Source organism: Camelus bactrianus, chromosome 5, assembly GCF_048773025.1.
Source record: "Camelus bactrianus isolate YW-2024 breed Bactrian camel chromosome 5, ASM4877302v1, whole genome shotgun sequence".
Taxonomy (NCBI): domain Eukaryota; kingdom Metazoa; phylum Chordata; class Mammalia; order Artiodactyla; family Camelidae; genus Camelus; species Camelus bactrianus.
Window position 1 is genome coordinate 54,203,434 of NC_133543.1, and position 25,761 is coordinate 54,229,194.

General features: G+C 40.5%; 1 protein-coding gene and 2 long non-coding RNA genes across 15 annotated transcripts in view; 1 reads left to right on the forward strand and 2 right to left on the reverse strand.

The window, feature by feature from the left end:
- Positions 1-25,761, forward strand: part of MAP3K20 (mitogen-activated protein kinase kinase kinase 20) — a 156,566-nt gene that overhangs the window by 97,237 nt on the left and 33,568 nt on the right. For 3 of the 4 annotated variants that reach the window (XM_074363894.1, XM_074363895.1, XM_074363896.1), the window contains exons 10-14: positions 3,990-4,096; positions 11,745-11,880; positions 23,500-23,544; positions 25,375-25,405; positions 25,502-25,641. In XM_074363894.1, the coding sequence (XP_074219995.1) occupies positions 3,990-4,096; positions 11,745-11,880; positions 23,500-23,544; positions 25,375-25,405; positions 25,502-25,641 (459 nt within the window). Of the gene's footprint in view, positions 1-3,989; positions 4,097-11,744; positions 11,881-15,455; positions 20,649-23,499; positions 23,545-25,374; positions 25,406-25,501; positions 25,642-25,761 lie in introns of those variants that run through there. The other variant, XM_074363897.1, reaches the window with a different exon arrangement.
- LOC141577713 (uncharacterized) lies at positions 21,056-25,559 on the reverse strand. Its single transcript, XR_012507038.1, has 3 exons — positions 25,424-25,559; positions 23,249-23,369; positions 21,056-22,868 (listed from the first exon to the last, which is right to left on the reverse strand). It is a non-coding gene; the product is annotated as an uncharacterized LOC141577713 (long non-coding RNA).
- Positions 25,548-25,761, reverse strand: part of LOC141577712 (uncharacterized) — a 79,849-nt gene continuing 79,635 nt past the window's right edge. For 7 of the 10 annotated variants that reach the window (XR_012507030.1, XR_012507026.1, XR_012507031.1 and 4 more), the window contains one exon: positions 25,550-25,688. This is a non-coding gene — a long non-coding RNA (uncharacterized LOC141577712). Of the gene's footprint in view, positions 25,689-25,761 lie in introns of all 10 variants that reach the window. The other 3 variants (XR_012507033.1, XR_012507035.1, XR_012507032.1) reach the window with 3 other exon arrangements.

Here is a 25,761-nt window from a genome sequence, read left to right on the forward strand (position 1 = left end):
TATAGTTCAAATTTGTTCAGTTTTTCATGGAAATATATGTATTACAGACTGACCTTTTAAATAGAGATCTAAAAAAGAAAGACTTAAGAATGGACTTTCTTCCTTAATTTAAACCCAGTTTCTGTCTGACTGCCAAGAATAATTAATATTGATAACATACAGAGCCATCCCCTGGTGTCTGCAGGAGGTTCCAGGTTCCAGGAGGCGGAAGGAATCCGCAGATGCTCAAGTCCCTGGTGTAACCTGGTGTGGTTCAGTCACACACACCCTTTACCCGTATCCGCGGGTTCCACTTCGGCGGATTCAACACTCTGGTTTGAATCCCAGCTGGTTGAATCCGTGGATGTGGAAGCCTGCTGTTTGTCTGTCGGCCGTAACTCATAACCACTTGGTGAGTATGGGAGTTAGTGTCACACAGCATTCACGTTGAGTCATACGTAATGTGCCCCAGCACGTTGTTCCAGGCCACCAAGTAAGAAAAGAACAGCTGAACACCGAGCACAACAGCGCGGCCAGGAGCGGCCAGGAGCGCGGCCAGGGACGCGGACCTGCGAGGCCCGCCCCCCGCCCCGCGCTCCCTGTGCGCTGGATGCCCGGTGCTTTGTCTCGGAAGAGTTCGTCGTTGTTTCTGCCCACCCATGTGCATGTCATCTCTGCCCTGATAAACCAGAAGCCTCAATCTTTGCTTTCACTCCTGTTCACTGAACTACCTTCACCCTTTTAAAAGTTCTGTATTGACTTAGTATTGTTTTTTATGAAAGAATTTAACATTGGTATTTTTATTTAGGATTGTTAACTGTTTTTATTAGTCTTTTTATAACAAAGTTCACAGGTTTTGAATGGCCTGCACTGCCCCTGTTTAGGCCCTGTTTTAGTGTGTAATTTTTCAGACTACGGGGATTTTTAAGCATTAAGAGAAATGCTAGCACTTTGCAGCTAACCCAGTAGAAACCACAAGTGGCTATGCGCAGGCTTGCTCTAGAACATTTATTTTATGCTGCTGAAATACTTTTTCATACTCTACCAATTACATGTCCATTGTGGCACTTATAGTCATTTTGGTAGTATTTTTCTCTCTGACACTTAAATAGAAATTTCACCTGAAATTATTTGCACTGAATTAGATTAATGCAACTAGATCTTTATAATTCTGATTATATTTCAGTATGCAAAGCAGGTTTTGAATTTCTTAATCCGAAATTCTGTACTACATTAATTAAAATTCTAAGCGTATGCATTTATGGCGCATTAATTAAATGATAGTGTTAACACCTAACACAACAAGGACATTAAGCCCAGAGTTGATGCCATGAAGTTGGCATGTCTTTATTTAACATGTAGTAAGCTAACCCTTCTTTAAGGCCAGAGAAATCTTGTGTTCTAGCCAGGTGAAATATGAAGGAAGTTTGAGAATGATTTTTATTTCCTAAGATCATGGCATTTTATTCTGATACAACTGATAAATGCCCTCTATATTTGGTTTGATTAAACATCCAGCTGACATTTCCAACTCTCTCGTTGCTACCTCCTCTATGCACAGCTTCCACACCTTCCTTATTCCCTGATCATGTTCTTTTGTTCTTTTCTCCTCTGATGACTTACTTTGTCATCAAGCCTTCCCTGGTGATTCCGTTTACCCCAGCCCATGCCAAGTACTCCTTTTCCTAAACCACTGTCTGGGCTGCTGCCTTATCTTGTGCTGTTGCATTTTTTAAAACTATCTTTCTTCCTAAATGGTTTACAGGCTGTATGAAAGAATAGAGCTAGTTTTTATATTTCCCTATAGCATATTCTGTAAATTTAGTAAACAGATGCACAGTTTGTTGTTGACTAAAGTGGCCAGACCAAGGTTTATTTCCTGAGAGGGCATTTTAGTTCTTTGGCTAGAATGTCGCAGTTCAGCCAGGAGTTGGTGCCAGTCCTATGCACCTAGCTAGAGCAATAGTGGTTACAATCTTTTGTTTCTTTTTTTTTCACTCCTTAAACTCTAGAGTATTAACATATATATTAAAGTATTCAACTCACCTATAGAGATGTGTTCTTTTGCAATGAGGAGGGGGAAATGTATACAAAAGACAGCGGCTATTGGGTAAATGCCTGGGTCATTCCAATGGCTTCCACCAGGGACTCAAAATATTTTATTGAAGAAAAGAAGGAAGTAAATGTGGGTATTGGTTCAAGTTCTAAAATGACATTCCTAAATCAGGAAGAATGATCATTCAAGCCCTGAGTTTGATAGAAGGTAATAGCTTTCCTTCAAAGGATAAACATTTTGGAAGGTTTAAGAGCATAGCACCTGGTTCTGTAATTTGCTTCCTGAGTGATACTAGGCTTCTGAGACTGATCTTCCTTATCTATAAAATGAAGATAACAAATAAACAATGTGTATGATGCTTAATACATGATCCTAGTGGTGCCTTTTTAAGTAAGCAAAGCCTACACAATACATAAAAGGAACCTAAGCACCCAGAGGAAGATCTGAGACCAAATCCTCTGTAACCAGAATACTCATAAAATACTATCACCATGAAATTCTACATTGTTCTTACTGTCTAAATGTTCACTTTGAGAATTTCCATCTGAGAGCATATTCTGGCTATAAAATCAAGATTTTTCTAGGGATGCCATCCAATTACAAAAAAGTTCCACCTTATCTGAAGAATGATTAGGCGTAGGGAAAAATATTAGGCTTTAAAAATTTATTAGCTCCTCTTGCCGCTTTTCCATGAAAAATGAAAACCTTATATTTATTATATAATTAGTTCCTGTGCAAACAATTAAAACATTTTTCCTTTTGCAGCCTGACACATGGTGGGAGAAATTAAAATGGGAACAAATTCAAATAAGGCAAGCAGAATTTTTTCAGATTTCCTACTCAGGCATTTTTCTCTTTGCGTATTAGAAGGCTTCATGTACATCAGTGACATTTAGCTATTTATGCCCTGTTTTTAAAACACACCCACCCCCACACACATACCCACACACGCCCTTGAAAGAGTACAGAAGGGGTAGAACTCGGGTAAATATCCCAGTTTTATATTCCTTAAAAAATTGCCTTTCTTAATGTAGGAAGTACTCAAGTCCTGAAAGCAAGCTACCTCAGCATTCCTTCTTATTTTTGTGCTCCTAAATTAAAATGCATGTTTTAATTGCTGCGAGTGTAATTTGTTCAGAAATGGTATAATTATGGGGCATGATGAAGAGAGAATGTGCATCATCCTTTTATTGTCTTTCTCGTTTTTTGTTTTAAGCTTTTGTCTCAACCTGGACTAGAGTCGAGAGAGAGACTAGTGTAGTTTCTGCTAACTAAAGAAACACACTTAAGCACTGCCTCTTCCATTTCTAGTAAACTGTACCTGAGAGTTTCCCAGCACCAAAGCTAGTTATAATGTGAAATAAACATTGAGAACTATGTTGGTGGCTATGAAATTGGGGGATTTTTCTCTGAGCACCTGGTGTAGGAAATTTTATTAGTTCTGATAGATTGGTAAATAGATCTTCCCCCAACATTTTATTATAAACATTTTCAAGCATATGGAAAAGGGCAAAGAATTTTACAGTGAGCACTATAGGTGATACCTGTAGGTACACTTATCACTCAGACTCTGCCGTTAACATTTACAATACTTGCCTTACCATGTAAATTTTTAAAGACTTAACTTTTTTCTTTTGGGAGCCCTTAATCATACCCCAAAAAGAGAACTAGTTAGTACTTTCCTTACCTGGAAAAATACTGTCATCATTCCAACCTGAGGCCACATGATAGAAAAATGATGTCTGAGTCTATTCTTGTGGATAATTGATTAAAAATAAGTATGGTTCCCTAAACCTGAGCAGTCTGACAGCTGTGAAATAACTAAATCAGGACATTCCATCATCTTTTCCATTGGTATGGTGACTTGAGCTTATTACTTTGCTTGTGGATTTTCTCTTAAAGATCTACTTTCTTAAGCCGCAGAAGGTGATTATTTATTTTTTTTCTTCTTCAGAAACGGCCATCTTTCAAGCAAATCATTTCAATTCTGGAGTCCATGTCAAACGACATTAACCTTCCTAACCAGTGTAACTCATTCCTGCACAACAAGGCAGAGTGGAGGTAGGTGGCCTCGCACCTGAGTCACAGCCTCTGGCTTTTAGGAACCATGACTGATTTCAGCCAGGAAGAGAACCTGAGAACTTGAGGACAGTCCTGATTTCTTAGAAACTAAGGGCTTTTTGATGTGTTTTGTGTGTCGAAATCTTTTCCAGTGCTGATAGGCCCTCCATCTCGTATGTAAGCAGAGTGCCCCTCTAAACTTGCTGCCTTATCACGTGTCTAAGTATTTGGAAAGAATATTGAAACCATATCTTCTGAGACAAAAGAGAGTTACCAGACATTTCTCTGTGCACACTCCGTGTTAGGAAACTTTGGCCTCTGTCCAGGGAGAATAAAAAATACTGTCTGCCTGGAAATTTGCAGAGCACTGCATCTGTTGGTGGAAGAGGTAGGGAGACTGTAAAAACACTTTTAAAAGGAAACTTCTGGTGTTAAAAGTCCTATTAAATTTTGTAAAGTGTAAACAAACATAGTAATGAGAAAATTGTATTGTGTGTGTGGAAGAAGTAACCCCGGGTGAGACATCTGAACCTGGTCACATGATGCACGAATATAAATAGCATGTTTGGGAGCTAACATTATTCCTCCTTGACTCAGCAGAGATTCAAGTAACTCGTCTCTGCAGCTGATAGCTGTGGTAGGAACATAACGCTTGACGCCACCTGCCGATGCCAAATGAGTACTGCATGCACTTAAAAAACGGACTCGTTTACTCCTGTGATTACACATTTCTTTGGACTTTGATTGGTGTCTTACAATAGCCTTCTTGATTTTTTTTTTCTTTGGAAATCTCTAAGAACAGTGAATTAAATGAATTTTTATTTAGTGATTCAAAAGTAATACTGTGTGCTTAAGTCTAGGTATTTGTTCTGGGCTGAAATAATTAACAAAGCAAAACATGTAAGTAATATTTGTTTCCTACTGTATCTAATCAGATCACTCCCCTTTCAAATCTGTAGAAGAGGCTCCCATTACTCTAGGACAAAGGCCAAAATACTTAAGATTCGCGCTACCCTCTGTGCTCTGGCGTCATCTGAAGAGGATCGCTCTGCCCCTTAATTTCTGCCTTCGCTCCCTCAACAGACGCATGCTTCTCCCTCATTCGGAGTCCTTGCCAACGCATTCATTCTTGTTTCAGCGATACGCCACCTGGATGCCCACACCCAGCTTAGCTGCTCCTTGTTGTTCAGATAGCAACTGAAAAAAGTACTTCTTCAAGGAGGTGTTTCCTGATCCCAGACCAGATGAGGTTCCACTTTATGTCCGTTGAGAGCATCTCCTTCATAGCTTCTACTGCCATTGAAATTAAGAAGTAATTCTGTCAGAGAGGTTATAGCTGAAGTGGTAGAGTGCATGCTTAGCATGCACGAGGTCCTGGGTTCAATCCCTAGTACCTCCTCTAAAAATAAATAAGCCTAGTTTACCTCCCCCCGCAAGATGGAAAAAAAAAGTAATTCTGCAGTTTGTTGTTTAATGTGTGTCCCACTGGGTCAAATGTGAGAGAGTCAGATCACCTCTATTGCTCATCTCTGTGACGACAGCATCTAGAGCATGTCTTGACCAAAGAAGTTGCTCAATCATTGACTATATTTTATGGGGAAGGAAATACCATGGTGGTAATAGTATTAAAAGATACCACATAAACAACAAGTTCATGCTGTATAGCACAGGGAACTATATTCAATATCTTGTAGTAATTTATGGTGAAAAAGAATATGAAAACGAATATATGTATGTTCATGTAGGACTGAAGCATTGTGCTGTGCACCAGAAATTGACATAACATTGCAACAAATAAAATTAAAAAAAAGTAAAAAAAAAAAAAAAAGACATCACAAAGTTACACTAGAGAACGTAAATACAAAGTTACACTAGAGAACGTAAATACGTAAGTTAATTTGTTTGCTTTGACAGAGATGCTTTGTACATTCATTCACTCAGAATTGGTTAAGCCTCTGCTGGGGAAAGGTGTCCTCTAGGTACGGGGCTGTGGTGGTGAGCAGAACAGTCCCAGTGCATGTGGGGCGTCCAGCCTTAGATGACTCAGTACAAATATACAAATAACTGTTTCATCACTATTTTGATAAGAAACGACAGAGGGAAGACTGGACCTCTGAGAGTATGTAACCGTGAAATCTAATCTAGTCTGAGGATTTAACCAAAGGATTCCCTGAGGAACCGCTGTTTGATCTGTTAGCCAAAGGATTAGCAGGAATTTTATACTACTATTAATACCCATGAGCTAGCAGGTCCAAAGTATGTCAGCAAAATCAGAACCTACGGGGCACGTTGGTAAGTTTTCTATATAAAAATGTAAACCCTCCATAAGGCCCAAAGCACTATCCACCGTAAATAAATTTCCAAGACAAATGCCAGACTGTTACAGCGTTTCTCCCAATGCGATAGGTCAGGAGTTCTAAGAGTTTTTGGTCTCTGGACTCCATGACACTCTGAAACATTATTGAGGACGCCAAAGGGCTTTAGTTTAAATGGGTTACATCTGTCAGTATTTACCACATTCAAAATTAGAGCTGAGAAAATATTTAAATATGTATTTACTGGTTCATCTGAAAAACAGTGGTAAGTCCTGCCTCTGCCCTCAGCCTGTGGTGCTATCACAGATCGTGAAGCTTCTGGGAAATCTGTATACTTAGGAGAGAATGAGAGTGGAAAAGGCAAATCACGTCTTCCTGTTCTTCTGAAACCTGGTTTAACCTTGCAAATCCTTTGGGAACCTCTTGTGGGTCCCCAGATCACACTCTGAGAACCACCGTGATAGAGTTTCTGTCTTTAAAATAACATTCCAATTAAAATATCATACTAAAGGGCCTGAAATGGCATTTCAGTAAGGGGAAATCACGTGACCAATAAACATACGAAAAATATCCCACCTCACTTAGCAATCAAGTGAAAGGGAGCATAATTTATTCATCAGACTGGCAAAAAATTATGTTACCAAAGTTTATAAACTTCCTCATACTTTGCTGCTGCGAACATACTACCTTTCTGGAAGACAGTGTGACTGTGGAGACCAGTTGTCACTGTCATTTTATCCTAAGAACATAAATGGGAGGGCTATGCAAGGATGTGTATGTATGCATTTGTTTATCACAGCATCATTTAGAACTGTAAAACTGGAAATGGGCATCAAGTGAAATAAAAGATTTTGGGTTTCCTGTGGTTTTTATGATTTGAAAACATTATAGTATCTCCATATACAAAATAGTATGGAGCCATTCATGATAAGAAAAATCTGATAAATGATTTAAAAATAGAGGCTACAGTCCAGTATGTTTAGAATATTCCATTTATTCTAAAATAAACACGTTTATGTGTGTATATATGTGTGTGTGTACACAGAGAAAGTATAAAAAGATCAGTGTTATCATTGCGTAATGAAATTATGGGAGAATTTTCTATGTGTATGTCTTCATTTTCTACAGTAGACCTGGATTCATTGAATAACAAATTTATATTTTTTTAAATGCTTCCAGCTGAAAAGATGAGAGGAATAAAGTTGGTGATACATTAAAGTACTTTAGTAAAAGGTAAACAGTTCCCTAGGGAGCTTCCCCTTTGGTTCTCCTTCAGGAACTAGTTAATCCTGAGAGCTGGAGAGAGACTAGCTATCTTTACCTGAACCAGTAAACCACAGTTTGAGAAGCAGCAGAGCTGTTTTAAGTGAACTTGGCAATTGGTTAAAAACGCGAGGAATAATCATATTAGCCAGAGTAACAGTAGTGAACACAGCTGTCATTTATTACATTCTTAACTCAGATGCTTGTTCTTCATGTGGATTATCTTTTGTATCCACATAGCAACCCTAATTTACATCACAGGTGCAAAATCGAGACCTGGACAGGTTGGATAACCTGCCCAGCACTCACACCACATAAGACAGAGCCCGGGCTGGAGCCCCAGCTCCGGCCCCACAGGCCAGCTGTGTGTGGCGCACACTCTGTCTGCAGTGCTGTCCCGGGACGAGTGGCCAGCATCGTGCTGTCCACCCAGGTAGCCTGCAGTGTTCACCCAACTAGGTTCCCTTTTAGCAAAGAGAAATCTTACAGGACATGATGCTTTTAGGTTATGATTAAGGCAGAATAGCCATTCCACTCACTATGCCAAGTGCCAAGAAGAGGGAAATGTTCTGTCGGGTCATCTGGATGTTTCAAAGGGCAACACAATCAGACTACTCCTCTCTCTCCCCCAACCCCAACGTGTGTCTGGTGTCGGAAACCATGCACCAAGGTTCCAAAGTGGGCTGGGAAGTTAGAGTCTCAGTGAAGGCAGACTCCAGTCCTGTTTGGGTGTTTCTGGCAAAAGCTTGTTTGCTTGTAGAGCTTCTTCTACACAGAGATCAGATGGATCTTCTAGTCTTACTGAATATTCTGAAAATTCTTTTTATAACTAGCTTATTAAAAACCACAAAAACTATGTCCTTTCCTTTGACCTAATAAATGATAAGAAAGAAATTTCGTGGCAGACCTTTCCCTGTTCATCACATTCAGCTCGTTTCTCCTCCTATTGACTTATTAGCAATAGTGGCAATGAGCATTAAGAGCAGAAAATGCATCGTCGTCATGGTCACGTTCTCAGTTCTCACCACCTCTTGTGATTGCCTGCAGACCTGCAGTTATCTGCACTGAGTGAGCTCTGTGCTGCTTTGATGGAGCAATCAGGTCTCTGTCTCTTGGCAAAACACTTTTTTGGTTGTGTTCTTCCTTGGTGATCAGAATGCTCTCACTGTGGCGCGCCTTCTTAAAAACCAAAAACGGGGGAGGGTACAGCTCAGTGGTAGAGCAGGCGCTTAGCATGCACGAGGTCCTGGGTTCCATCCCCAGTACCTCCATTAAAATAAAAAGAGAGATTAAGAAAAATTAATCTTTGCAATTTAGATTTTTGTCACAAATTATTTAATACATAACACTAACTTTAATACATATATGATCTATTTCTCATGTACTATATATCATATAGCTGTTTATACAAATTGATCTTTTATTTCAAAGCAAGTTTCTGTCTAATAAAAGAACGTAATTATAGCTCCTTCCCTGTTTTTGACGTATGGAAAATTGATACTAGTTGAAGTCAACCTTAGGTGGATATGGTTTAAGAGAAAAACTGTGATTTTCAGCAACTAAAACACTTAAACCATATTTTTAGAAAAGGAAATTTATGTAAGTGCAGCAGCCAAACACACTTGATGCAAAACAATGCATGAAGAAAAACAGGGACCAGCAAGGGGAGCAGCTGTCTGTGTGCTGCCCCCCGGGTTGGGGTTACATCTCTCAGGGCATAAGACCTTGAACCCTGCTGTCAGGATCCTGGGGCATCTGGGGGAGCTGTGCTGGGGAGCTGGCCCTGAGGGGACGGACCAAGGAAGCATATTTACTCAGCCAGTGTTTGTTTTCCTGTGTCCCAGATCTCAGCTTACTTAACTGTTGATCTGTTTTCCAGTAGGGCTCAAATCAGAGTGGGCTCCCAGAGCTGGAACTTGAGATGAATTCTTGGCTTAAATGACAAGTGAAATCGAATGTGTTGGCCACTTACTGTGATCAGAAAGAACATCAGTGAGCTCAGTGTCCCAGGCCGGAGAGCTGGGACTGGGAGACCTGGGACTGGGAGAGCCGGGACTGGGAGACCTGGGACTGGGAGACCTGGGACTGGGAGAGCCGGGACTGGGAGACCTGGGAATGGGAGACCTGGGACTGGGAGACCTGGGACTGGGAGAGCCGGGACTGGGAGACCTGGGAATGGGAGACCTGGGACTGGGAGAGCCGGGACTGGAAGAGCCGGGACTGGGCGTAGGCAGCAGCCCTGGCCACTGACCACACCCCTCGAGTCTGCCCAGCTCTGCTGCCCCCTCTTCTCACCCTCACTTACTGAAGTTGGCTCTGTTACCAAAGTTTAACCTAAGGTTTTCCACACTGCGTTTTTATCCTTCAGTCCTCCCTTTGAAAAATAAAACAACCTTATTTATGAATGGGCATAAAGTTGCTGTCTGAAATATCAGGGATAAAATTGAGATTTTATGGTACGGTCATAATTTTGAGACTGCAGATTTACTGCCTTTCTCGAGGGACTCTTACGTGACTAGACTTAAATGGTTTTATAATTTTCATATGGCACCGATAAAAGGGACAGAGGGTTGACAGCTTTTACGCTTACTGTACTCCTTCCCTTGCTCTGAAGTCCTTTGCCAGCAGCCGACAAAGGAAAGCGTGGGGCCCAAATCCAGAACCCTCTCAGTAAGCTGTTCCCTGAGTTGGGTTTTGCCAGTCAATACCTAGGACTTTTTTGTTTTCATTTATTTCTCTCTCATCTACAAGGGCATTGGGGATAGGCTGTCCACTTACTCTGGTTTTCCCTGAATGTGAAAAGGCAGGTTTCAGTTACACAGGTTCATTAACTTAGATGTGGGGGCTTCCACCTTCTGCTGTCAAGGTGTCCACCAGAATTGCAGTCTGACGTGCAGATGTGTCCCCAGGGCACCTGGAAGCAGCTACTGGCTCAGCAGCTGATCTCCACCTGTGTCCTATCCCCAGTCCCTTCCTTCTCCTGCATCCTGCTCTCTGTGTGCCTTCTCCAGCCCTCTCTCCCTCCCTCCTCTGCCCCCTCTTCTCTCCTCCCCTCCCCCCGCCCCCCTTCTTTCTCTATCTCTCCTTATCATTGCTTTTCTCACAGGCTCTTCCGAAACTCAAGGGAAAGAACTTCCAACTTTCAGAGCATAAATTTAGACCTAAGCATGATGACAGCCCTGAAGGAGGAAAAAACTTGTACTGAGCCATCTTACCAGTTTCAGTTTCTATAAAGGACAGGTTCCTATCACCGGACATTACTGTTCCAAGTGGTGAGGTTGGTCGGCCCATAGAGACTAAGGAGGGAACTAACTTGCTTTTAAAATTGTTAGAGTTAGAAGGAACCTTAGAGTTCTTCTGGCCCAGGATTTCCCACACTCGCCTGATCATAAAAATGACCTGGGTCTTTTATAAATTAATGGAAATCCCTAGGCCCCAGCCAGCCCTACTGATCCTGAGCTCTGAGGAAGGATCCTAGAAATCTGTTTTGTTGTGTGTGTTGTTCGTTTAATAGGCTGCCCAGGTAATTATTAGGATCAGGTGGATCAGGCAAGTTGTTGAGCCCTGATATAGGATAACCACCGCCCCAGACAACTGAGGAACCTGAGGTTAATCAGCTGGTTGCTTGAGTTACTCAGCCAGGAAATAGGCTAATGTAAATTTACTAGTGTGATGGTGACCACGTAACCAAGTGTCATTTTCCCATCTCTCTCCATGTGAGATTAGTACCTGTTTCTTGGGGCTGTAATGAGAATAAGATGCGGTAATACTAATAGAGGTAGAGGACTGTAAGCATTAATTAAATGGCTAAGCCAGGACACAGCTCCGAAGTGTAGGCTTCAGCCAGTGGTTATTCCCTGCTTGGTGGAAATGTTCCGAGCTTGTTTCCAAGCTAGAAACTACCTGTTGATTTTGAAGGCTATGAACGATCGCTTCTTCCCTGCTAGTTTACTGTTTGGTTTCAGAGCACAAGTGTTCGCCTTTTCCTTTGACCAAGCATTCCGGTGGACCCCCGAGCGTGGAGTAACTCTTGAGCAAAGCTGAGACTTAACCCAGTTCTCCCTGTGCAGGTGCGAAATTGAAGCAACTCTTGAGAGGCTGAAGAAACTCGAACGTGACCTCAGCTTTAAAGAGCAGGAGCTCAAAGAACGAGAGAGACGTCTAAAGATGTGGGAGCAAAAGCTAACGGAGCAGTCCAACACCCCGGTGAGTGACCCCTACCGAGGAGCCTGGCTGAGCATGGCAGCATGGCACCCCCCCCCCCACCTCCCCAAACCTCCTGGCTGCGCCTGCGCAGTAAGGGGCTGCATTGATAACGCAAGTAGCGCTCATCTCTCTCTTCAATTAACAAAACGCCAGGAATTTAGAAGAAGTGCTTATCCTATTTCTGGCTCTTTCCCTGAGAACTGTTATTCTGTCAGTGTGTTTGTATGTTAGAGGCACAAAAATAAAATTCAGTGTATTTTCACACCATCTGTTAGATCCCTAGAACATGTGCCTCGAGGCTGATTAACTCTTTAGAGTCCCTCAGTAATTAATGAACGTTACACCAAGGCAGCCAGCTGTCTTAGGGAGACGTTGATGTGTCAGAACTTCTCTGAGTTTTCCTTCTAAAAGAGAGCTAACTTCATGACCTGTAAATAGCGTCAATATCCCTTACTCAGTTTAGGGTCATGAGCATGGGCCGCGAAAGATTGGAAAAAGACATCTCTCAGGATAAGCGTCCAGTACTTACTACACCTAGGAAATAACTTGTTTTGTTTTGTTTTTTTTTCCAACTCTTGTATTTGGAGTAAGATAAAAATGGCTTTTTAAGGGTTTTGCTATTTATACACTTACCTTGAGCTTATATGTTGATATGATATATTAAAATCTAGTCAAATTCCAGCAATCTTCCCTATTTTAAATGACATCATTTTGGGAATTAAGTATAAATTTATCATTGCGGGTTTTGTTCAGGGTTTTTAATGGGCAATATTTGTCCACTTTAAGATCACAAGTAATAGTAAGATTAAAAGTACACTTGTTACGTATTTTAAATTCATTTTTGATTGTTGCCGTGGCAGCTTTACCCCCAGAATACTTCAATGCATTTCACTTTGTCATCTTCAAAAGACTTTCCTATTTTTAAAAGTCTTAATCTCCATTAAGCAGCCAAAACCCAGCTACAAAGTATTTTCCAGTGTCTAAAGAATAAAATGGTTTGCCTCCTTTTTAAATGTATGCAGAGAAGGAAGCTGATATCCCAAAATGAAAGCTACAGTGAAGTTAAATGTTTATTATCAGATTTAACTTTTTCAAAAATGACTTTGATTATCCAGGGAATCCCAGAGTAAGAACTGAATTGCTATGCAGAAGACTGCCATGGGATATTAAGATGGTACCCATTTTATAAGTCCAGTGAATTTAACTTGGCTCTCAAGAAGGAAGTCCAGGGAAGTTTCCAGTTGTGGTTGAATTGGTACCAACAGGCAGATTCAGAAAGCCTAAGGATCTGCAAGGGAACATTCCTTCTCCCAGAGCTGATGAGAGGCAAAAATATAGCCATCTTGTGAAGTCTGAGAGTTGTAGGGTGTTTTAAAATACACTGAAATCTTAAGCTGTAAAGCACTGCACGGCTTGACTCTTTCTAAATGTAGCATTGTAAGAAAAAAAAACTTTAAACTACCCATTAGAGTATGCTTTAAAACCTTTCTTTGGTTTACTGGCATTAGTTTTGCTAAGAAATTATGGCCTGCCTTGCACACATTATTGCTACTAGTAAAACAGTTGTATAATAAATAATGAAAACCTCTGAGTGCACAGGAGGTTGTACGCTTGCGTTGTAACTGCAGAAAACTTTCTGTAAAGGAACCACTCCGAGGGCTCCCAGCTAACAATGGACAGCATGCAGCACGACCTCAATGAGATTGCCTTCCTTTTTTTACTTATGAAGCCTAAGTTTTCTTTCTAGACAGCACTTGCTTTTCACAGCTCTTCTGCTTAGAGCTGGTATTTCTGAAGGAAAGAAAGTTTGTGCTCACGTATTTTATAAGTAGGTGTTTTCTTTTATCCTCACATCAGTTTCTAGGTGACTTTAAATGAGGCTTCTGAGAGATGGATAAAATAAACATTTTTAAAAGGAAATGGCTGGAGACTAAGGTTTTCTGTAGGTAGCCTCATCATAATTATAAAAGTTTAAGTAACTTTATAAAAAATTATATTATTGGATTTATTTTGAGAAAGGACACTTTCCTTTCTTGAAATGAAAACATTAGTAAAAGCTATTTGGGAAGATAAATTCTCCATACACAAATATGAACCAATGTTTATTTTTTAATGATTGTTGTAGCTTGATGTAGAAATTTTATTTCTTTTAAAAGCAAAAGCTCATTTGTGAGGCATTCATTGTCATCTTAACATAATGTGAGGAAGGACCCATGAAATAATAAAATAGATAAGCAACAAAGAGATCCCTGAGAGCATCCAGGAATAGGAAACAAATCTGAGGGGCTGGGAAATTTGACTGCAAGGAAAATAATAGCCTGTTTCCAGAGTTAAAGATCTAAAGCAATATTTTTCTCCCACGTAACTGGTACTTTTTATCTGAATTCTGTGAAGTTCTTATTGAATGTGTAACTGCAGAGGTTTTTTTCCTAATGGAGTTAAGATAGTTTAAAAAACAAAAAAACTTGAATCAAACTTTAATTTAAAAATTAAGAAATTGGCCCTAAAAGTACCTTTACACCCAGAATGGAAAGGTCATCCCAGAGTTATACTATTTGTACATTGTTTATCATAAATTTACACTTATTTAAACAACATCAAAAATATAAGCCGTCATTTGCTTATTTCTTAAAAGAAGAGGCAGGAACACTTTAAGACCCAAACAGTTTTACCCCTGAAATGTGTATGGACAACATTTATGGGAATAGGTTGGCTGTGTAAAGTAATTATGTAAGATTGAAAATAAATGTCCGTCTCTGCTATGAGAAGGAGAATCCCTAGGGAAAAAAAATTCTGCTAAAAGAAGGAAACTTGTAGAGAATACAAACGAAGGTAGCGGTCTAAATTAATACTAGTTTCCTTTCCTCTCCATTTGCAGATGTACTTCCATACTTATTTATAATTTAAATCTTAGAGACAATCTAGTATTTGTTCACAAGTGAATTATTTCATAAACTGAATAACTAGTATTGTATCATATCTGGCTGTAATAAATAATAGATGGAGACAAGTGAATTCTAGACTCATTTTTAGTTTATAGTCGAATACTTGATCTAGCTGAAAAGGCAGCTAATAATGACCCAAATTTCCCCAGAACTGTATTGACTGCTGAATTGTTCCCATGCTTCCTCTAAGCTTTTCTTCGTTGGTACAAGGTTTCTTGATTTTTTTTTTCTCGCTTTTTAATCTCTACTTAATTTCTTTTTTAATGTAATAGTTAACTAAATGTTTCCATATGAAAGTGAAATTGGGAAAAAAAATAAGAGAAATTCTAAAAACTACTTTGTTTTAAGCAAAATGAGGGCTTGAAACATATGACTTCCTTCCTATTTGAAATGTGGCTTGCTGCGGTGCAAACTTTTGGTGGTGATTTACTCTGTCATTTATAAATGATGGTAAACACGCTGGAACCAAACCTGCCACTATATAAATTCTCACATAATTCCCTACATTCATTTATTTCACTAATCATTTACCTTCTGTGCAGCACCCACTAATTTTGTGTTATCTGTTTCCTTTATTTAAATTGGTCCTAATTTCTCTTTTTACTTCTGTCCTTTCTTCCCTCGTGATAGCTTCTCTTGCCTCTTGCTGCAAGAATGTCTGAGGAGTCTTACTTTGAATCTAAGACAGAGGAGTCAAACAGTGCAGAGATGTCATGTCAGATCACAGCAGCAAGTAACGGGGAGGGCCATGGCATGAACCAAAGTCTGCAGGCCATGATGCTGATGGGCTTTGGGGATATCTTCTCAATGAACAAAGCAGGAGCTGTGCTGCATTCTGGGATGCAGATAAACATGCAAGCCAAGCAGAATTCTTCCAAAACCACATCTAAGAGAAAGGGGAAGAAAGTCAACATGGCCCTGGGGTTCTGTGATTTTGACTTGTCAGAAGGTGACGATGATGACGATGATGATGATGGTGATGAGGAGGATAATGACATGGATAATAATAGTGAATGAAAGCAGAAAGCGAAGTAAGAAAATTGAATACGTTTGGGAAAACAAAAGAAACTTGTTATCTCAATCTGTACAAAAAGCCAGTAGGGAGGTAGAGAACCAAGCACTGCATTTTTAGGCCAATCACATTTATATGACAGTCATTTCTTTACGATTTTACTTTTGATTTGTTTTTGCTTACAGAAAAATGGGGGAGGAGGGGAATTAAGCCAAAAGGGTCTATTTAATGAATCAGCAAATGTGGTACCTGATTATAGAAATTTGTGATTCTATATGCAATATAGTATTTTTTTAACTAATGACATTCTGGCTTTTTTTAAATGAATACTTTATAGTTAGCATTTGATTTGATTTCATTTCATTTATTCAATTGCTTAAAAAAACTTACATTTTGAACAAGCACTGAACTCCTAATTCTTCTTTGACACTTGATTTTCTTATAAATGTACTACATTTTTTCTTCTTATGGCAATACACCGTCCTGTCAGAAATAATTGTGATAGTGACTACAGAAATCCAGCAATAAAAAAATGAGATGAAAGGAGGTTATAACAAATACTTCTTCAGAAATACCTAAGTGCTGAGACTTTTTAATAGATAATAGCACAACTACTAAAAGTAAAACCCGAGAGATGTTCTCAATAATACGTTTACAGGAGAAATATTCTAATTTGATACCAGCAGCAGATGCTGCAGGCGTTTACACCGGTGCTCGCCCTTGAAGCTCCTTCACACACTGTCATCTAAGGCTGAGCTTATACTTCATACAAAGAGGAGGATATGCTCTAAAGGGATACCTCCAGGCAGTGTGAGTATTAACACGGGGCAGGGGCAGGAAGAGGGTATGCGTGTTTGTTTTCCAGAGGGCTCTGCATGAAAATCCTGCGTTTTAAATACATGAATAGATATTTTAAAGAGGGAACTAAATATTATGAAAAGAATAGCAAAGATAAGCTATCCTTACTTAGGCAAAAGTGCAGAATGAAGGGTCCTTTTTCTATCAGATCTGGTCTTCTAGAGTTGTCTTTTTTTTTTTAACCCTGACTCAGCCATGCTGCTGTTAAACAGAAGTCAGTGTAGGTGCTGCTCTGAAAACCTAGCTAGCCAGAGAGAGATTCTCAGAATGTTTTCACATATTTGTCAAAGCTTGTTTAAACTATAAAACACTTTTTTTTTAACTACAAAAATATTTGTAGCTATATACATATACAGAAAGGCAAAAGAACAAAGACTTTTTTTCAACCTCAGTTAGAAAGCAGTTCGTTTGACTTTGGTAGTTCTTTTTACAGAAGATTTAAGAAATTAAATATTATCTAATACTATTTCCAATTCCAAAGCCTCTTGGAATTTGACGCATGACATGCTTCTAATCCCTGTTAAGAGCGGGAAAAATATCACAAAATGATCAGTATGCTGTGCCAGCTTTATTTGAAGAAAAATACCCAATAAGATGTTCTGGGTGTGAAATGTAGACCAGTCTGTATAGAATAGTGATGGAGAGAAGGATCTGGAGCCAGACCGTGATTCAGAATTGCTGTGCAGTCTTGGGCAGATTATGTAGGTTGTGTGTCTGTTTGCTCATCTTAACATGGGAATGATGATAGTATCCACTTCAGAGGGTTGGTGGGAGGATTCAATGAAATGATACGGGTAAAGCACTTAACTCAGTACCGGGCTCGCGGTAAGCGGTCCGTTAATGTTCGCTACTGTTGACTATGCCGCTGAAAGACACTGGAAAATAAGTTGTTTCCATAAGCTGGAAAACGAAACCATCAACTTCAAGTGATATTTGTTGAGTAGGATGAGATGAAAGTTGAAGTGAATTGCCTTCAGGAAAGATAAAGGAGAACACCTTCAGAACGTAAGCTATGCAAGCAGATCTACTCTGTCACTCTTTGAAGACCGTGCACGTGGCAAGGTTTGCCTGGTCTGAGGCGTCTGCCGGCCCTGCTACCACCCCCAGAGCAGGCAAACCCAGAAAGAAGAGGTAAACGTTTCCCCTAGAAGATGGAGTCCCCACTTACTCCTTCTGACACACTATGTCTGTGCATAGAAACAGATACACACCACAGTATAGAGCTGGTGACAAACAGGTGCAGACATAAATAGGCATCCTGTCTGTGCTCAGACACAGAGAAGTCCTCCCTGATTCAGGCCGAGCCAGTCAAACAGACCTTGGAGCGGAGCAGAAGGGATGCTACTCAGCGCTGGACTTCCCAGCATGCCCTGGGGCTCTGTGGCCATGTGATCTGAAGGAGGGCGCCAAAGACTGGGTAGTTTAAACCCTGTTGGCACATCTTCCCAGGCAAAGGCAAAGTCATTCATCTTGCCAGTATTCATTGAGCCCCTCCTCTGTGCTGAGTACCATCCTAGGGAATAGCCAGATGAAAACCTTTGCACCATTGGAGCTTAATGCTAGCAAGCTGAGATCGACAATAAACAAAACAAATGGACTGTACAGGAAACATTTGATAAGCGCACGCTGGAATATGAAGCAGGGAAGGAGGATGAGGCACATAGGGGAGTGCTGCGGACTTTCAAGCATGGTCAGGAGAGGCCTCACTGATACACAGTCTCTATCGGGCTGATTTTGGGATCTGCGCACCTTATGTAAGAATATAAACTTTGCCTCTCATTGGAGGATAATCAGCAGTAAATTTAGAACATGTGAAATGCAGACTGACATTTTTAAGAATTTTACATTAATTCACATTATATCAAAACTTATAATTCAATCTATTGCGATAAGGTTTTGGTGCACCAGTAAAAGCAACTAAATATGGCAGAAAGAGAAGGGTGATAAGCCAGCCCTGGGTTTGCCTTCAGTCAGGCTGCCGTTTTCCTCACCAATATTCCAGAGATGGTCACAGCTCAATACTCTACCACCTAGACACTGCAGAGATTTCCAATACAGCAGAATTGATAACCTCGGTGATAAGCCTGAAATGTTCTCCACCTAGAATTGGGCTATAGAGAATTAATGGCACTGGTTATTTTACTTCCTGTTCCAAATCAGTGTCTTTCTAGGGTTTTGAACATCCCTGGAATCTGAATCATATAAACAGAATCTTAAAGTGGTCTCACTCTACCTGTGAAGATGATTTAGAAAACTTTCAACTCTATTATTAGCCTTATTAATTTTAACAAGAAATATTTATTAGCAATATGCAGAATTCCTAATGATGATGTTAACTGTGCAGCTTCTAATTCACTTGTCGGGTCAGTTTTTGAAACTGATGTTGGATTTATTTACTGGTGTTGGATTTATTTCTAGTTACTTGACTTACAAAAATGTTCATTTATAAAGAGAATAGTTAAAGAAACAGAAATCTGAAGATTTAGAATGAGAACTGAAACTCTCAAATGTGGTAATATTATCAGAGCCATACAATGGGAAATATAACTACTCTTTCATCTTTTTCCCTTTACTCATAAAGTTGATCATGTAGAATTGGATGACACCCTATTAGCAGTTCTCATCCATGATAATGCTGTCACTGAATGGTGTTTGGTGATGCTGGGGCGTATTTTTGGTTGTCATGGTGACGGGGTATATTTAGTACCCAGTGCCTAAAATGCTAATATCCTGCATGCTAGGGCCAGTCCCACCCAATGAAGAATCCCATCCAATGAAGAATCCCATCCAAAATACCCATTGTGTTGTCCCTTCCTCCACCGAGAAAACTGGCTAAACCTGGCAGTTTTAGAATTCCACATCTCATTTTTTTCCCCTAAACAAAACTATCCAAGTCAAAAGGTGCATTTTTCAGAATTACAATTACTTACACAATCTGAATTTTGTAGATTTGTGCCATTTATCTTAAATCCTCACAAGAAAAATGTCATTGAAAGAAAAATTGTCCTGCAAAGTGGCCAGGTTAATTTAAAAGGACTCGTTTCTTAACAGCCTTTTTTTTTTTTTTTTTAAAGCAAAATCACATTTTATCATTTTACATAAATAACCAATGGAAAGAGGTTAGAGGCACAGAGCACACTTGTTTTTGATGCTCTGGAAATGTTGAGGGCAGTTTTTAGCCAGTGATTTTGAATATGTAGTAGATTGGTTAGACTTTCACACCAGCTGGGGAACTCAGACTTGATCTCTGAAAATCAAAGAACTGAGAGTGGGGGGAAGGTTTGGGAGAGCTCTAAAAAGATTTCTCACAACACTACAATGTACACAACTTTATATTTCAGAGTTTTCTTTGGAGTGGTAAGAATTTCATGAAAGCTAATTTTAAAACTTACTCTGAGTTAAATCTTGATTTTTTTTTTTTTTTGATACACTAGACTTGTTGCTGCCTTTTGAAACTAACAGATTCTCACCATATCACATATAGAATAGGACACAATTTCTCTATAATCAGGTACCTTTTGCTGCTTTGGACTAAGACTGTTTTCCTGTTTAGATTCTAAGCATTGCCAGGAGAAGAATGGCTCTGTCCTCTTGATGGTAGTGTAGCCTGACAGCTCTAGGTACAGCTTCTCTGTGATGAGAAATGGGCATCCAGCAGGAACACGGGGACTAGCTGTGTCTCCTCGGACTCCAAGCTAGTCTGCACTCCATTGCCTGTGTGGAGCTTTCTGGCATGTGATTATTTACTTCAGAACGAGAGTTTCAAGCACCTACATTAATTATTTTGTATGTGTGCAGAATAATATATCTCTTAATGTCAGATAGAATACACTGCACATATGGCTTTTGCACTGTTTTAAAATTTTTGTACTAAATAATAGAAAATATTTATATTCTTTGAGTGTGAGCTTTGAATAGATGGCATTATCACATTCTTGGTTTTGTTTTTTTTTTAACAAAACGTTTTTCTCAATTATTCTATGGCAATGTTATTCTGAGCAAGTCCTATGCCAAAATCTTGTATCATGTTTGTATGGAAGATTAAATTTTACTTTGTGTGGTAAGACTACTCAGTTATTGACGTCATCGCTGGAATTTGATATTCCAGCACAAAGTCCACAATGTATTCAGAAATCCAAGTTGGTGTCATACATTTCATTTTGATGTGAACTTTTCTTTGCTTTCCTTTGTTTTAAGACTACATTTTGCAATAAACGTTTTGACAGTAAATTCCTTTGTTCTGTGTTGCTGTGTATATCAGAGCTTTGTTAGATCGGATTCCCAACATCCTTTGAAGGAATCATTGTCACACACGTTCCCATGAGTGTGAACTCTTCTCTCCTGAAATCAACTGGAGTGCAAATAATGAATTTGTAAAGTGATGGGGCAGTCACGAGGTGGGTTTTTTTTTTTTTTTTATCCCCAAAGAGAGAGAGAAGGGCTTAGAACTCACCCTACAGCAGATATACTGCTACAGCTAACAGAAAGGGAATGGGAAGCCACTCTGTGGCTGGAGATCATTAACTCTTTTCCCCTGTCCTGCCCAATTCAAACCGTCTGGAAGCAGTGTCTGGCCCCAGCCATCCTCTGACTGATCTTTGCAAGCATCGTGCAAGAATCCCGCCAGAGCAAGTCTCAGACTGAAGCCAGTACCTCTCCCTTCTCGTCATCTTGATGAGCCATCCTCAGAGCACGAGAGGACACGTCTCTCCTTCTGACATGAAAACCAAAGATGCTGGTTTTGATTAGTTGCTTCATTTTCCACCTTTATTCTATTCAAGAAATTTTCAGTTTTGTTTAGCACAACATTTGGGAATTGTATACAAATCAAACATTGCATACACCCTTACTCCCTAAAAAAGCCTGCCTTGATTCGGGGAAACATCTCTATAATGCAGTCTGCTGTTTCTTGAACTAATCAAAAAAGTTCCTTGTTTCACATTTGTTTCCATGATGGGAAAAGGGAATGACATGTTTCTGCAGCTCTTTCCAGCTGGCCTGTGAAGAAATAGAACTTGTCATGCATTTTCTTTGATCAAGTTAACTTTTAGATCCTATTTCTCAAGTCACTTTCCTTTCTGCACTATTAAAGCAGGTGAGTGCACTTGGCTACAAAACGCCAAGTGTTTCAGAGGCGGTCAGGCAGGGACAGTCCTGTGGGAACCGAAGCGCGTGGGGGTAGCAGCGTGCATACAGAGTAGTAGCGATTTACACCCTTGCAACTTATCTGTGCTTCTCAAGCTCCGTGCATTCAGACCTATGGTAGCTAGTGGGGTTTTTAAATAATTCTGCCTGCGTCCCCCCGGAATCGGCCTCATTTCCCCTTTTTCCTCGGACATGCGCACACTGCACTTGGAGCTCCGGTCAGGCAAACGTGCGGTGTCCATCCTCCCTTCCGCCCCCGCCCCTCCAGCGTCTTGCCTTGTTGCTTCTCCTCACTAGGGGTCACCTCCCTTCTCGCTCTGCTGGGCCAGCTCAAGTCACTGTGCCTTCCATCCTCCATCTTAGGCTATGGAGTCCTCCCTTTTCCGTGGTCTACCCATAGACATTGAACGCTATACCAGAGAATACAGCATCGTGGCAAATGCACCCTCCCATTTACCCATTCAACAAATTGTTCAGCAAAACTGTACCAGGTATTGTGTGCCAGGCACTCTGCTGCACTGAGGAAACCAAGATCAAGGCGGTCTTGAACTCCTCCAAGGTATAATCTATACCTATTTCACCTCCGATTAAATTAAAACCTCTTTGAAGGCAGGGGCTTGCCTTTCCTAGCAAGGTTTTGGGCATGTGGATTTTAAATACCTGAGATTAGAAGGACCAACTCACCTGCCCTCTGATTTTTTTACACTAATCGTAAAAGTAACCAAACCCAACTTTTTTCCCAACTCACCTCCACAAAAAAAATACTATTTGTAACAGGAGTTGAAAGACACTTTGCCATGTTATCTCATTAGCAGTCCAACAATTCTTGCAAGTTAAGTTAGTCAAAACTAATGGCTATAGCAAACTAATTCAAGTCACAAGACGCAGATTTTTTTGTTCCAAGTATGTAGGTATTTATTATTTAGTTTTTGGCCATAGAGCATATATCAAAGTGAGTAGCCCACTGGCTCTGAAAATGGGGCAGGCAGAAGTCCTCTTGCAAAGTCATCTTTCCTGTTTTTTTGCACCTGCCAGGGAAGGAGATTAGTTTAGTTTTACAGCAACTCAACAATCTGGGTTTCTTAGGACAGTTCCGATTTCACTTGTCCTTCTAATATTTAATTTAAAGAATATAGTGCAAGTAAGACATTATTTAAACACTTAGAAATTCCCCTCTAAGAATATGTATATAAGACATCTGGTTACCAAGAGGTTGCTTTGGAATTTTCATTAATAATTAAATGATCCTTGTGTTGACAGAATTGCAGAGAAGGCTCTGGTATCTGACAAATGTCAGAAACTCCTTGACTGCCCAGGCCCTGTTGCCGGAGGTGCAACTACTCTCCATGTGCCAAGTACCAAGGGAGGAAAATTCCAAGATGTGTAGGGTCCCATTGTAATAGCTCACCCAGTGCAAGGAATTGTTGCTGAGAGTTTGATACACTTGACTGGCTTCTGTCGGCAACATCTTTGGAACCCTGAGAACGTCCTCTTAAGGTGGAGAAAATTATTTTTCCATTCAAGGTAATCTGCAGGAGAAGCCAAGCCAGAGCAGCAGCTGAGAGGTAAAATAGTGAGAAGAGAGGATAAACCAAAAAGACAATGATAATATTCCTTTTTTTTTTTTTTTTTTCCGTTTCATTCGTATTCCCCATGCAGCTGCTGCCTTCCTTTGAGATTGGTGCGTGGACGGAAGATGATGTGGTAAGCTGCTTCTGTAATGCCTCGTTTCACCTGGGCAGGTATCTCAAAATGTGTCCACAGCTAGAGGGGTTGGGCCTTAGGGAAGTCTAAGAAGAAGAAGTTGACAAATGCCATGTTTTTCTATTTTTTTAATGCAGTAATGATTTAAAATCAGGCCTCAAGAGCAAAGCAAGTATGTCTTGAAATCTTACAAGAGGATTCCACCTCCCTCTTTGCTCTGAAAGGTATTCCAGAATACAATAATGAATCACCAGTTAAAGGGGGAATCCAGGATACCAAATGAACATACTTAGAAACAATTAATCTTAAATTTTCCTAAAAGACTGGGGATGGACTTGAACCACGGCAGGGAAAGATTTGGTAAATGCAGGGCCAGACTGGGATTTCCCTCCTGCCTTAAGCCTGTTCGCAAGTGACAGGTTCATTTTGCCGTCTTTACTCTGACCTTCCCAAGAAAGAATGGACATGAGGTCCCAGACATTCTCTACAGCTGGTGACAGAGAAGCCCCATGTTTTGGGGGGAGGATGTGAACAGACTATTTAAGTCCAAAGGATGTCCTTCCTATACCCTACACTCTGGGTAGAGACCCTGAGCAACGATCCTACTTAGCCTCTTGTGTCTTTATATCTGTTTCCTTAGTGAAAAATGGGTTTAAGAATTCTCAGAGATTTATGTCTGTCCAGATCCATTTTATAAGTTCAGGGTTTCATTAAATGAGGGGAAAAAAAGCTTGTATGGTAGCCTTTGCAGGCCCACACCTCAGGAAACAGACCAGGTACCCCAAGGTAGAAACTCACTACTAGAAACTTTTGGGAAGGTCTTTGGAAGGTTCACCAAACTCAGCCTGGCTTCTGGGCCTGGGCACGTCCCTTCCTGCCCCTGGTGTTCTGGTGATGCAATGCTGCTTCCAGCATGAGCTTCTGCAGGGTAGGGATGCTGACACCAGGTGCCTCTCCTTCCCATTCCCTAAGCCCCGGTGATTCTACATTTCCTGCCAGCCCTGCTTAACAAGGAAAGAGGATTTAGGATCTCCCTTAGTCACAGGCCTGGACAGAATCCCTTTATCCCCAGCTGCAAAGTTGGCCCATCTCATTTGAAGAAATGTTTTAAAAGGCACTGAGCTCTAATGGCTATTTTTAGACTTTGTTCTGAGGTTGAGTGGTTTTCAAACCATTTAAATAAATTTCCAGGGTCAAGGGCTTCCCAGAGAATTACTGGACCTGGGTCTGGCCCCCAATTCTGTCTCCCTTCCCCCCGGGAATGTGAGAGGCTATGGTCAACACGTGCCAAGTGAAATTAAAGGACTGAGGTCACTGGATCTAACCTCATTCTGTATAGGAGGCTCCATGCTTTAACTTGTCCTGGGCCACAACGTGACATCATGACCAGGCCTAGAACAGGGGACACGTTCTACGCACTTTTCTGTCCACTGCTCTGTGGTCCCCATTACTCATACAATTCCTGGGTAAACCAGTGACCCTCCCTCAACACCCCAGGGGACCACTGAAACATGAATGGAAAAGTCATTATAAATAAGAAACTTCTTGAGAGGATTTTTAAATATCTTTCAAATAAGGAGGAAAATCAGTGGTCCTTCAAGTGTCCGAAACCCCCAAAGGGAGGGATAGTTCCAATCTGCAAGCTGGAAGTTTTAAAACTATAAAAAGAAAATCTTTTTTACCTTTGCGGATGAACCAAGAATTGATGCTATATTAATCCTTTGAGAACTATGTGTTTTACTGTTAAGTCTGTGACTTAACCACTATTAACCAATGTCGTCACTGACCATGTATGAATCTTCAAAACGTTCTGTGTCCTCTCTTTCACAGTATTTTTGGGTTCAGCAGCTCGTCAGAAAAGGCAAGTGGCATAACTTACCTTCTTAATTCATGGAGTTAACTTTGCTTGGATGTGATTGAGTCTAATTTTTGTCTGCCTTCTAATCACCTCCCTCAGGTGACTCTTCCGCGGAGATGAGCGTATATGCAAGCTTGTTTAAGGAGAACAACATTACGGGAAAGCGACTGCTTCTTCTGGAGGAGGAAGACTTGAAAGACATGGGCATTGTCTCCAAGGGACATATCATCCACTTAAAGGTACCTCAGGGAGGGAGGGCAGTCAGCAGATCTTCCCTGAGCACCTGCTGTGGAGCAGACCATGTGTCAGGTTAGAGGCTGAGCTGGTGGTCACAGGGTGAGAATATTTCCCTACCAGTT